Raw genomic sequence first — 14,960 nt, forward strand, 5'->3', positions numbered from 1 at the left:
ATTTTGCATCACTAAGATGCCCTATAGATTCTGTACTCAAAGCCCTAATCTTTCCCTCAAAATTTCCTTTCTTATCAGCCCTTTTCTGAATATGACTGCAAGCCCTAGTTAATTGTGAACCATTATGATTGCATTAATTCCACTATATCATTTCAATATGAACTCTACATTTCAAAATCCCTAACTACTATTTGACAAATCTCATATGGCAAATAACGTGGATGGAATTAAATAACTAGGATTCATTGGACATGGGCCACTATATATGTGTCAATAAATGTTTGCATACGTTATAAATATATTTGATAAACTGTTTTCTTGTAAAAGAAAATGAAACTCTCATATGGCAAATTTATGGTAGAAGAAATGATGGAAGAAACAAAGCTCTTAGAGACACCAGCTATGTGAGATTGAGGGCTAGGGAAGCTTCTTGTATGTGTAACATAAATTTCATGCTCCACATGAGAATGAAAACTTAGAGACACCTGTGATTTTTTTTGTCATGGGTTTGCAGGAGTGAGTGAGTGTTGCTGCGTATTAAAATAATCAGATTCCAGGGTAATTGAGCATTCCTTAAATCTTCTCTCCTTAAAATCAAAAGCCAAAACCAAAATCAAACCAACCAAGCTAAACAAACATTAAAAAAAAAAAGTATCTCATACATCATGATACATCCTCTGATTAGTGCCTTAGGGTATCTTAGGCATCATTGTGATTCTACTTCATGAAGACAATAAACAACTATCAAAATATAGTTAATGAGTTTCCATCAAAATGGGAAAATTAGAATCTCCCCATCTTTAGCTGCATAGTTTAGACATGACATTATTTTACTTCATGAAATAAAGGTGGATATTTATTAGCCCTCACTAATTGGTTTTATTGATGTAACAATAGTTTTTAATAGATCTAATGACATATAATTATAATTGGAAAAATTGTGCAAATTGTTAACCCTAGAATCTAAATTCTTAATATCCAAAGGCTTGTTCATGATGCATAGAGATACTTATGCAAAAGGTCGGTTGATTATGTGCTTCACAAGAAATCAAGTCTTGCCTGAAACTGATAATGTAGGCTCTCTGACCCATTTCCTCAACATTTCCCTACTAGTTGAAGGTGGGATATTGAAGGACTTAGGTGTATACAGCATCTCTGTGGGTGCTTTTCTAGTCTGTTTCCCTGCCCAAGTCTTCCTACAGGTTTCAATGAACATTGAATCCTCCTTTTCTGATTTCATATCTGGTGGGAGTGTTGGTCATTAAGCATGTCCATAGAACATCATAGAAAGGGAAAAAGATCCTGACAAATATTCTTCTAGAAGACACGAGAGCAAGTGAGCAAATGGAGAACTGACTTGCTGATTCACTGATGCCTCACGATTCAAAATATTCTAGTGACCTTTCTAGATCACTGGGTTCTCTGGTTGTATTATATTGCTGTGGAGAAATACCATAACCACAAAAACTCTACCAAAGAAAACCTTTATTTGGGACCTCCTTAGTGTTTAGTACATTATCTTCATATTGTGGATCATGGCTGCACTAAGACAGACATGAGAGATGAGCGTGTGGAATTGGGATCAGCAAGTGACCAGAAAGTAGAAATACTGGGCCTGGATTAGGCTTTTAAAACCTTAGAGTCGAATGCAGTGACACACTTTCCAGAAGGCCATACCTCTAAATCCTATCAAATATGGTTTCTTACTAAGAAATATTTGAAATATATTTAAATATAAGAAACTATTACGTACATTCTTATTCATACAACCACAGTATGCATACCACTAACCAGAAAAAAAGTGCCAAGCACTAAATTTCATGTAGTGTTTGGCAACACATAAATGTAAAAGTGTTTCCTTTTTGGTTTAGATGTGAATAGATTTAGCTTGAAGCAGTGTTTGTCTGTGAAGTCAGGGCTGCTCATAACCCCATGATCCTCTTTATGCAGTCGTTTCTTTGCTAGGACTAAAAGTCAAACACCTGATTCTGAAAAAATTTTCTTGACAAATTATATAAATAATGTGCTAAACACACATTAATATCTTGACATCCTGTGATAGTGTGACACTTTCTTCTATAGATGGAGATAGACAGGCTGGTAACTGTGTCTGATGGATTTCATATCAACACATGACATTGGAAAATTGAAAATAAACTATTACATAATTATTCCTGTTATTATTAAGTGTAAATTAAATTTAATTAAACTGTAATTTAAATTTAAAATTAACAACACACATATTTTAAATAATTTGTCTTTCACTATTTATAATATTAGCATGTCTATATGATTTTAGTTATTCATATTAAGGTAACACACACAAATCAATTCACAGACAGACAGACATATGATAGATATACGAAAAATTAATGTTCATTTATAAATTCTCTGTTGCCTTCATGGTTTCTTTATTAGTGGAGTGTTCCAATTAACTGTAATGAGAATAGAAAGAAAGTATACATGCCTGTCAGTGGTTTTTCTTTTTTAATTTGGAGAGAAAAATATTTTAAGCACATATTAAGAGTACAATTTAGTGGAAAAGAATGTGTACTAATAAAAACCAGAAAATATATTAGGATGGATACTACTTTTTGTAGGATAACAAAAGCACTGTGTTGTGAGCAAATGAATATCCTGAAGAAAAACCACAAAATAAGAAGATTCTAAAATCAGTGAAAGTAGCAGAAAATAGATGTAAAGTTTCATGGGGACCACCAGTAAAATAGTCTGCCACACTTGTCTTCAACAAATAGAACAAAAATTGAGAATAAATAAACACTGGAAATGTAGATTATTTGAGAACAGCACTGAAGTACAGTGGAATTTTATAGAGACATTCATCTAAATATGCAAATGACATTGTAAAGCAGAACACCCTGTGTGGACTTCTGGAATCAAACCACCAGCCACAGTTTATTTCTAGGAGGAAGTAGCTAGACCCTAAGGACTTAGAGGGTTTTTGTTCTAGTCTGTATCACTGTGTGGGTGGGTAACTATGATATTGCTGGCAGTAATAAGTGGCAGCATCTTCAGCCTCCATGCTGCTGATTGTGAGAGAATAAGAGGTCCCAGATCCACTGCCACTGAAGCGAGCAGGGACTCCAGAAGCCAGGTTGGATGTGCCATAAATCCAGGGTTTGGGTGAGGATCCTGGCTTCTGCTGGTACCTGTACATGTAACTTACACTTGAGCTGGCACTGCAGGTCATGGTGACCTTCTCCCCTGGAGATGCAGACAGGATTGCTGGAGACTGGGTGAGAACAATTTGTCCCCTGGACATTATGACTAGAAAAAAGCAAAATAGAGAAAGAGGGATTAGTAAAAATAGAGATACAAAAATAGTTTTATACCACCCAACTTTCAGATGAAAGAAAAAGAAAAAAAAAACTGTATTTTAGACTCAAATTCCCCAGGGAAAAGAATTTTGGTTGGATTCTGATCTCAAATTCCCTGCCCTCTGTTACCTGAGGCACTGATTAGCAGGAAGCTGAAAATCTGCACTTGAAAATCCATTTTGTCTTTGAATTTTGGTCCCTAGATAATTACTGCTATTCTCATAAGTACTTTGCTTTAAAACAATTGTGAGATATTTGTGGTTATTGAAAATGTAATATGCAAATAGCAAGATACAGTCTAGGCAGTTCTTGGCTTATAAACACATGGGAGAATATCTGCTGGAGATTCATGAAGATGCACTCATCTAAAGCTACTCTGAATAATCACCATTCTCAGTATTTCATGTGCCCTGAAACTGTTTAATTCCTGTTCTATTTATTATCTGAGAGAATCTGAGAGCACTTTTCAAATAAATTACATTTATTTATAAAGATCAACAGCCCCTGAGTCTGCAAATTTAAGTCAAAGCTTGATCAAACATTTTACTTATAGCAAAGATTGAGGGAATGAGGAAGGACTTGAATGAGTGGGTACTGGGAGGAGAAAAAGGAAAATACAGTGTTGAAAAGTGAATAAAACAATTTATTTAAAAAGTATTTTAATTTACCTCAGGTAAAGTTTTAATTATCTTCCTATAATGTTAAAGTCAGCATAGCCATGATGAAGCATGACTAAGTCTCAAGATCTTAGGAATGATTTCACATTCCTCCCTTCATGAAAGACTTCTTCCATTTTTTAATCAACTATTATGAAAAACAACTGAGATGGATTGAGAGATACTGACCTAAGAATTGTTGAAATCAAGTTCCTTATTAAGTATGCCTTTCTAAGGAAACTATTCTAACTAAATGGCTAGCTTCTTTCTGAATAACACATATTTCCATCTTTCATTGTATTTAGTAGCTAGTTGCTAGTCTTATTCTGTTTACTACAGAAAGAAAAATCTATTATTTTTTTGTGAATATGGGCTTTAAATTTCACCATTAAGTATACTAAAATGGTTTCCAGAGTGGTTGTACCAGCTTGCAATCCCATCAGCAATGCATAAAACCACATACATGGAATCTAATAGAAGACAAAGTGGGAAAGAGTCTTGAGCACATGAGCACATGGGAAAATTTCCTGAACAGAACAATAATAGCTTATGCCTTAAGATCAAGAACTGGCATATGGGACATCACAAAATTGCAAAGCTTCTGTCAATAGGACAATATGATAACCAACAGATTGGGAAAAGAACTTTACCAATCCTATATCTGATACAGGGCTAATATTAAATATATATAAAGAATTCAATAAGTTTGACTTCAGAGAACCAAATACCCTATTAAAAAACTGGATACAGAGCTTAATAAAGAATACACAACTGAGCAATACCAAATATTTAAAAAGCACCTAAGGATTGCTCAACATCCTTAGTCATCAGGGAAATGCAAATGAAAACAACCCTGTGATTCCATCTCACACAACTAAGAATGGCTAAAATAAAGAAAATGTAGGTGATGCAGATGCTGGTGAGGTTGCGGAAAAAGAGTAATTCTTGTTTTATAATCTTATGTAATTAGAGCTTTAGGGCTGGTGTTAGTGACTGAATGGAAGTGTGATTGTGCCCTATCAGATTTAGAATTGGTAAAAATCCTTTTCCAATCTATAGGTGCTGTTTTTGTCTTATTGATCATAATAAGCAACCAAAAGCAGACACTATTGCATATGCCAGCAAGATTTTGCTGACAAAACCCTGACATAGCTTTCTCTTGTGAGGCTATGCCCCTGTCTGGCAAATATAGAAGTAGATGCCCATAGTCATCTATTGGATAGAACACAGGCCCCCAATGGAGGAGCTAGAGGAAGTACCCAAAGCTTAAGGGGTCTGCAACCCTATAGATGGAACAACAATATGAACTAACCAGTACCCCCAGAGCTCCTGTCTCTAGCTGCATATGTAGAAGAAGATGGCCTAGTCAGCCATCATTGTGAAGAGAGGCCCCTTGGTCTAGCAAACTTTATATACCCTAGTGCAGGGGAACACCAGGATCAAGAAGTGGGAGTGGGTGGGTAGGAGAGCAGGGCAGGGGGGTTAGGGGACTTTTGGGATAACATTTGAAATGTAAATGAAGATAATATCTAATATTTTTTTTAAAAAATTCTAAACAAACAAACAAAAACAGAAATGTGATTGTGCTGCCATCTAATGTTAACATAGGCAAAGTGAAGGCAGGGTTGTAAAATATCCATTTTGAATTCTAGAGGAAATACTACATTTACAGTACTGTGCACCAAGTAGTAGTATGTTTAGAACAAAAAAAGTACTATGACAAGTGTGGTGATTCTTTATTTCCAATCGTTACAAACATAAATAAAATAGTGTTCACACAGGCACATTCACACTTATACCACATTTCATGGCTTCATGAAATGAAAAAAAACAGAAATATAAAATGTTCTCTGAGATACAGTGAGATTACAAAAAGATACAATAATATAGAACTTGATGGTATAAAGCCATTTAATATAAAGCCATAATATAACAAACTGTAGAATATGCTATGATGTTTTAAATTGATGGCACATTATGATGTGTTCTTGCAATTAAGTGGCTACTTTACAGTCATAGATTGTTGCTACTGCTCAGAATCAAGGAAGAGTAGTGATACCACATACAATGGTATACAAAAATGTTAAATACTTGCATTTTGAATTAAGGTTTACGTTGAAAAATGCAGTAATTTGGTAGCCTTATAAATGGAAAATTTTGCTTACCCGAACTACCAAATGCAATATTAGTATGTTAAGATACATTATATTGAATATCTCTCTAATTTCAACATTTCTGAACTGTATAGGCCTCACTGATATTCCCCACCTGGATAGGTTCTGCTTTTCAATTCATAGAGGAGGGACAGTTTGCCAAAAGGGGGTTATGGTACACAATCAATGCACTTGTTTCTTATTGAAATATTTATCTCTTTTCTTATTTCTGTAAGTTTTGTCATCTCTTTGGTCTTGAATTATGTGGAAGGAATAGGTTGAGATAAATTATACTCATTTTCTTACCTTTTAAAAATCATAACATAGCCACATACTGTTTGCTGATTAATCACTGATTATCTTGTAATTCAGTATCAAACATGGTTGAATGACAGTTCCCTCCATAGACTGATAATGTTTCTTTCAAAAGCTATGGCATATTCAGAAAATTTGTCATTTTTCCCAAATGTGGGAAACCTTTCTACAAGTTTTCCAGGAGTGCCTAAGGGCCTCAAAACAAAGTAGGATATTGCTATTGCTCTTGGCTAACCACCAAATGTTAATGGTAAGATTAGATTGCTGAAGGCACAGGATATACTAATCACCTTTGAGACCTCAGAATGTCAATTATACTTACAGTATTAAGTTAAAATCATGACTTGCTAAAAGTAAGGGAATGTTTGTACTGTCCCTAGGTTCCTGTGCAGAATTTTCCCATGTGCCATAACAAAGTGTAATTACACTGTAGGTTTTGAGTGAATTTCAAAGTGTTATCTCTTATAATTGAAAACCCTTTTGTAGGAAACATATGTGAGATATTTGGCTCTCTGTGTGTCAAGTATAAAGAAATGAATCCATCCTGATATTCCCCACCTGGTTGACAAAACTCTTAAAACCATTGCAGTAAGCACAGGGTCCCCAATGGAGGAGCTATAGAAAAGATCCAAGGAGCTGAAAGGGTTTGCAGCCCCATAAGAGGAACAACAATATGAACTAACCAGTACCCCTGAAAACTCCCAGGGAATAAACCAACAAACAAAGAGTATACATGGTGGGGCCCATGGCTCCAGTTGCATATGTAGTAGTGGACAGCTTTGTTGGTCATCAATGGGAAAATAGGCCCTTGGCACTGTGAATGCTCTAGCCACAGTGTAGAGGAATGCCTGGTCCGTGAAGCAGGAGTGGGTGGGTTGGTGAACAGGGGGAGGGGGGAAAGAACTGGGGGGTTGGATGGGAAATCAGGAAAGGAGATAACATTTGAAATGTAAATATAGAAAATATCTAATAAAACGATTTCATAAAAAAACAAAAAAAAATCTCACTTGCATCCTTCAGAACATGATTGATTATATTTTGTGATTCTCAACAAAATAATTTTATGTTTGGGATCACCACAATAAGAGGAAGTATATTAAATAATCTTAGTATTAAGAAGGTTGAAAACCTCTAGTATAAAGGAAAGATGAGTGAAAACATAGGGAGCTGATCTGAGTCCTCTTTGTTGCTGGAAACAATTGATTCTGGTTCTCCAGGAATTAGAGGTTCATTTTACATTAATACATATTCTATACCTGAGAGAAGAAACATTTTTTTATTATTTTATTCTGTCTTTGTGTGTTTTGCTTGCATGTATGTCTATGTACCACATTTATTTAGTACCTTAAAAAGGCCAGAAGATGGTGGTGGAACTCCTAGAACTAGGGTTAGAAATGGTTGTGTGCTGCCTACTGAGTGTTGGTTGCTGAATCCAAGACCTCTGGAAAACGGCCTTTGTTAAAGTCACCAGCATCACTACTCACTCTATGTAGTGAGTAACTATAGACAATACTGGGAAATAGAGAAGAATATTAGATATGATGGCTTGACCAAATATAAAAAACCTCAAACTCAGATATACATTGTGGCCTGTTGTGTGTCTGGATACCTGTAGATTTAGACATGAGGGATCTATGAATTACATACACTTAAGAAATATTACAGGGATATGTAAATAGGACAGGTAGTATTGATACTTTCCACTAAACTTGAAGACCTAGTTTTAGTCCTTGTAACTTCCACGTCATAATGATTAAACTGCCTCCATTATGCTGTGTTCTGACTACACACACACACACACACACACACACAGACACAAATCATAATGTGCTGTTAAAAGATTCTTTTTTTGTTCTTTTGTGTGTGGGTATTTTGTCTGCAGGTATTTTTGTGCACCCAGTCTGTCCCTGGTGTCTATGAAGACAAATAAATGCTGTTGGATCCTGCCAAACTGGTGTTCCAAAGGGCTCTGACAATGTGTTGGGTGCTGTTAATCCAAATAGGGCAAGTAGGGACCCAAGCAAGAGGAAACAAGACCTATCAATTGCTGTTCCATATCTCCACTTTCTGTAATAAAAGATTTTTTAATAATTTTGTATGTTGACACAAAAATATGTAATAAGGAAAACAGTATTAAATAGTTATCAAAATATTTCAAATCTATTTCTGTTTTTTGAGAAGCATGTTATAATGATTGTTTCAAGTGGAACAATTTCTTGTAGAAGTATGGAAATAATGAAACATTTTAGAGCTACATTATAATATTTATTACAATGTTATCCCGCTATCCCCTTTCCTAATTTCCCCTCTGAAAATCCCCTATCCCTCCTCCCCCTGCTCCCCAAAACTCCCACTCCCATTGATGGTCCTGGCATTCCCTTATACTGGGGCATATAGCCTTCACAAGACCAAGGGCCTCTCCTCCCATTGATGACTGACTAGGCCATCCTCTGCTACATATATAGCTAGAGCTACAAGTGCCACCATGTGTTTTCTTTGATTGGTGTTATAGTTCCATGGAGCTCTGGGTGTACTGGTTAGTTCGTATTGATGTTCCTTCTATGGGTTTTCAGTCCCCTTCAGCTCCCTGGGTATTTCTCTGGCTCCTTTATTGGGGACCTTGTGCTCCATCCAATGGATGACTGTGAGCATCCACTTCTGTATTTGCCAGGCACTGGCAGAGCCTCGCAGGAGACAGCTATATCAGGCTCCTGTCAGCAGGAAACTTAGAATACTCAAGATACAATTTACAAAGCACATGAAACTCAAGAAGAAGGAAGACCAAAGTGTGGATACTTCGTTCCTTCTTAGAAGGGGGAACAAAATACCCATGGAAGGGGTTACAGAGACAAAGTTCAGAGGAGAGCCTGAAGGAATGACCATCCAGAGACTTCCCCACTTGGGGATCCACCCCATAAACAACCACCAAACCTAGTCAATAGGCAGAAGTAAACTGATCATTTCTTAAAGCATTTAAGTCTGACTTACCTTGCAATACTTGAAAGGAAATTACTTACCTTTTGAATGGGTAATCCAATGTGGACCTTGGCCAATTTGTATCTCGCAATGATTTTTTAATATCATTGAGAGTTTGTAGTTGGTTTCTTCTGATCTTTACTTTTTGTGCCTGGATTTTTTAATATAGTTATTTTATAGCCTAGATAATCAAGATAATCGACTCTGTATTTTTAGGAGCAATTTGTACTCCCCAATAAGGCAAAATTTTCTTTCATTAAATATTTTTCTAAATTATCTGAATCTGAAGCAGCCAGCAAAATATGATCCATGTAATGGTATATGATGGATGGAGGATATTCTTTACAAATTATTTTTAACCGCTTTTGCACGTAATATTTACACAAGGTAGGACTGGTTTACATGTCTTCTGGTAATAACATCCAGTAATATCTCTTTATTGAACAATTATTATTAAAAATATGTATTGAAAAAGGAAACTTTTCCCTATCTTGCTTATGTAAAGGGTTGTGAAAAACGCAATCTTTAAATCGATTACTACAATAGGCTGTCCCTGAGGTAACAGAAGTTAAAGCTATTTCAGGTTGTAAGGACTACAGAGCATGAATAATTTCATTGCATTTCTCAGATCTGTCAACTTCTTCCATTTCTAGAACCTTTTAAATGACAAATATAGTAGAACTCAAAGTGGATTCTTCTTTATATTGAGCCTCCAGCTATTCTTGTACTGCCTGTTTTAGTCCATTTTTATTTTTTATTTAAAGAGTACACATGGTGGGACTCATAGCTCCAGCTGTATATGTAGCAGAGGATGGATTAGTTTTGGTCATCAATGGGAGTAAAGACACTTGGTCCTGTGAAGGCTCTATACCCTGGTATAGGAGAATGCCAGGGCCAGGAAGTAGAAATGGGTAGTTTGGTGATCAGGGGTAGCGGGGAGAGGACAGGGGGTTTTCAGAGGGGAAACCGGGATGCTAGCTTCGGAAGGTGGAATCAGGGTATCCCCAGTACAAGCCGGTTTGTGAGATTAGCCATTTTGGTAAGCTCTGGGTTCAATTGATAAAACCCGAATCAATGAAAGGAGGAAAGAGTGACAAAAAGACACTCTTGATGTCACCCTCAGGTCTTTCTTCATGTATGTGGACACTTGTGCATGTGCTTGCACCCACACACAAGTGTGTCCACACTTTTTGCAAACAGGTATTCACATACAATAAAACACTCTCTCTCTCTCTCTCTCTCTCTCTCTCTCTCTCTCTCTCACACACACACACACACACACACACACACACACACACACACACACACACACACACACACACACACATTCAAAGTAAGTAAATGTATAAAAAGAGGTTACATTGTGGCAGTTTGTATATGCTTGGCTCAAGGGAAGTTGCACTATTAGGAGAAAGTGCATCGCTATGGGGGGTTGGGTTTTGAGGCTCTACATTTAAGTTCTACTTAGTGCAGAAGAGAGCTCTCCTGGTTACCTGGGGATCAAAATGTAGAACTCTCAGCTCCTTCTCCAACAACATGTCTGCCTGCATGCTGCCATGCTTCTTGCTATGATGATAATGGACTGAACCTCTGAACCTGTAAGCCACCCTGAATTAAGTCTTATCCTTTATAAGAAAAAAAAAACACTTACCTATATGAATACAATTTTTTCATGAGTTTTTTATTAAAAAGAAACATAAATAAATTAAATATCTAATAAAAAAGAATATTTTCTATCCAAACAGGCTCATCAGTTAACCATTTAGTGGTAGGACATTTTGAATTCTATTAACAGTGATTCTCCAATATGAATTTGGAGAGCCAGACTTTTTCCTGAGAGGCTATAATTGTCCTTGAATACTTATTAAAATATCTGTATTAGGAATGTCTCCTTTTTTAAGCATATCTCTGAAGTAGTTAGCAATGCTGTGCTGTACTTCCCATTATGAAACAGATCTCTTTTCCATATATCTATGGCTTTAATGGTCATATTAGGCTTTAATGTTCCTACTTGACCTTCTACTCCATTTAGACTTTGTTTTACCTAAGACAATGTCCAATTCCTACGTGTAGTATGGATATCTCTAGATATGTCTAAGCTGGATTCCAGGAATCTTGTGAAATTAAGTTGACATCTGCTCCTATAAGAATTAGCCCTCCATCTCAATTCCATCTACCTGTAATTTTAACTTTTGTCTATTATCATTTTAGTAGATTGCTAAAATATCTTTTTATGTGTATCTTTAGGGTCCATTGTTCTATCTATAGAAAGTACTCTAACTCTGTTAAATGATTTAAGTTTGAGTAGCTATTTGTCCTACCAGGGTTTAATTTTTCTAATTGCTTTCCATACCCATTTCTCTTTGGTTTATAGAAAACAAATGACTCAAGTATTATTTTTTCAAGCCTTGAACGAGGCTACTTAGTCAGTTTTCCAACATTAAAGAATGTTCTTTTTAAAAATTTTTTATTAGATATTTTATTTATTTACATTTCAAATGTTACCTAATTTCCTAGTTTCCCTTCTGAAAATCCACTGTCCCATCCCCCCCTCTTCCTGCTCAACAACCCACACACTCCAGGTTCCTGGCCCTAGAATTTCCCTACACTGGGGCATAAAAATTTCACAGGACCAAGGACCTCTCCTCCCACTGATGACTAACTAGGCCATCCTCTGCTATATATGCAACTACAGCCATGAGTCCTCCCATGTGTTTCACTTGATAGATGGTTTAGTCCCAGGGAGCTCTGGGGGGTACTGGTTAGTTCATATTGTTGTTCCTCCTATGAGGTTGCAAACTCCTTCATCTCCCTGGGTACTTTCTCTACCTCCTTCCTTGGGGACTCTAAGCTCAGTCAAATGGATGGCTGTGAGCATCCACTTCTATATTTGTCAGGCATGGCAGAACCTCTCAGGAGACAGCTGTATTAGTCTCCAGTCAGCAAGCTCTTGTTGGAATCTACAATAGTATCTGGTTTTGGTGGTTGTTTATGGGATGGATCCCCAGGTGGGGCAAACTCTGGATGATCATTCCTTCAGTCACTGCTCCAAACATTGTCTCTGTAACTCTTTCAATGGGTATTTTGTTCCCTCTTCTAAGAAGGATTGATGTACCCACACTTTGGTCTTCCTTATTCTTGAGTTTCTTGTGTACTCTGAGCTTCTGGGCTTATATCTACTTATCTGTGAGTGAATACCATGTGGGTTCTTTTGTGATTGGGTTACTTCACTATGGATGATATCCACCAGATCCATCCATTTGTCTAATAATTCCATGAATACATTGTTTTTAATAGCTGAGTAGTACTCCATTGTGTAAAGTACCACACTTTTTGTATCCATTCCTCTCTTGGGGAACATCTCAGTTCTTTCCAGATGCTTACTATTATAAATAAGAGGAACACTCCTCCATTGTTGGTGGGATTGCAGGCTTGTACAACCACTCTGGAAATCAGTCTGGCGGTTCCTCAGAAAATTGGACATAGTACTACCGGAGGATCCAGCAATACCTCTCCTGGGCATATATCCAGAAGAAGCCCCAACTGGTAAGAAGGACACATGCTCCACTATGTTCATAGCAGCCTTATTTATAATAGCCAGAAACTGGAAAGAACCCAGATGCCCCTCAACAGAGGAATGGATACAGAAAATGTGGTACATCTACACAATGGAGTACTACTCAGCTATTAAAAAGAATGAATTTATGAAATTCCTAGCCAAATGGATGGACCTGGAGAGCATCATCCTGAGTGAGGTAACACATTCACAAAGGAACTCACACAATATGTACTCACTGATAAGTGGATACTAGCCCAAAACCTAGGATACCCACGATATAAGATAAAATTTCCTAAACACACGAAACTCAAGAAAAATGAAGACTGAAGTGTGGACACTATGCCCCTCCTTAGAAGTGGGAACAAAACACCCATGGAAGGAGTTACAGAAACAAAGTATGGAGCTGAGATGAAAGGATGGACCATGTAGAGACTGCCATATCCAGGGATCCACCCCATAATCAGCTTCCAAATGCTGACACCATTGCATACACTAGCAAGATTTTACTGAAAGGACCCAGATGTAGCTGTCTCTTGTGAGACTATGCCGGGGCCTAGCAAACACAGAAGTGGATGCTCACAGTCAGCTAATGGATGGATCACAGGGCTCCCAATGGAGGAGCTAGAGAAAGTACCCAAGGAGCTAAAGGGATCTTCAACCCTATAGGTGGAACAACATTATGAACTAACCAGTACCCCTGAGCTCTGGACTCTAGCTGCATATGTATCAAAAGATGGAAAGAGAGGCCCATTGGACACGCAAACTTTATATGCCCCAGAACAGGGAAATGCCAGGGCCAAAAAGGGGGAGTGGGCGGGTAGGGGAGTGGGGGTGGGTGGGTATGGGGGACTGTTGGTATAGCATTGGAAATGTAAATGAGCTAAATACCTAATAAAAAATGGAAAAAAAACTAATAAACAAAGACCTTAAACACAAAAAAAAAATAAATAAGGCTGATATGAACATAGAGAAGCATGTGTCATTATTACATGTTGGAGCATATTCTGGGTATATGCTTGGTACTGGTATTTCTAGATCTTCTGGTAGTACTATGTCCAATTTTCGGAGGAACCGCCAAACTGATTTCCAGAGTCGATGAAACAGATTGTAACCACAACAGCAGTGGAGGAGTGTTCCTCTTTCTCCACTTTCTCACAAGGATCTGCTGTCACCTGTATTTTTGATCTTAGCCATTGTGACTATTGTGAGCTGGAAACTCTGGGTAGTTTTAATTTGCAGTTCACTGATAATTAAGAGTGCTAAACATTTTTTAGGTGCTTCTCAACCATTCAGTATTCCTCAGTTGAGAATCATTTGTTTAGCTCTGGACCCTATCTTTAATTATTTGGTTTTCTGGAGTCCTGAGTTCTTTGTACATATCTTTGTATATATTTGATGTTAGCCCTCTATCATACTTAGGATTGGTAAAAATCCTTTCCCAGTCTGTTGGTTGCCTTTTTGCCTTATTGAGAGTATCTTTTCCTTTCAGAAGCTTTGCAAATCTTTGAGGTACCATTTGTTGATTCTCGATATTACAGCACAAGCTATTGCTGTTCTATTCAAGAATATTTCCCCTGTGCCCATAACTTTGAGGCTTTTCCCTATTTTCTCCTCTATAAGTTTTAGTGTCTCTGGTTTTATGTGGAGTTCCTTGATCCACTTAGATTTGAGCTTTGTACAAGGAGATAAGAATGAATTAATTCACATTCTTCTACATGCTAACTGTCAGTTGTGTCAGCACCATTTGTTGAAAATGCTGTCTCTTTTCCACTGGATGGTTTTAGCTCCCCTGTAAAAGATCAAGAGACCATAGGCGTGTGGGTTCATTTCTCGATCTTCAATTCTATTTCATTGATCTACATGTCTGTCCGTGGACCAGTACCATACAGTTTTTTATCACAATTTCTCTGTAATATAGATTGAAGTCAGGGAGGGTGATTCCACCAGAGGTTCTATTATTGTT

At 37.1% G+C, this 14,960-nt stretch overlaps 1 gene segment (V, D, J or C) and 1 further gene; one reads left to right on the forward strand and one right to left on the reverse strand.

Annotated features, from left to right (window-relative positions):
* The window catches only part of Igk (immunoglobulin kappa chain complex), a 3,171,119-nt gene that overhangs the window by 2,073,027 nt on the left and 1,083,132 nt on the right, over positions 1-14,960 (forward strand).
* Positions 2,986-3,516, reverse strand: Igkv4-54 (immunoglobulin kappa chain variable 4-54). The segment is given in 2 exon segments: positions 2,986-3,288; positions 3,468-3,516. Coding segments are annotated over 2 exon segments (352 nt in total).

This window comes from Mus musculus, chromosome 6 (genome assembly GCF_000001635.26).
Source record: "Mus musculus strain C57BL/6J chromosome 6, GRCm38.p6 C57BL/6J".
In the NCBI taxonomy this organism is placed as follows: Eukaryota; Metazoa; Chordata; class Mammalia; order Rodentia; family Muridae; genus Mus; species Mus musculus.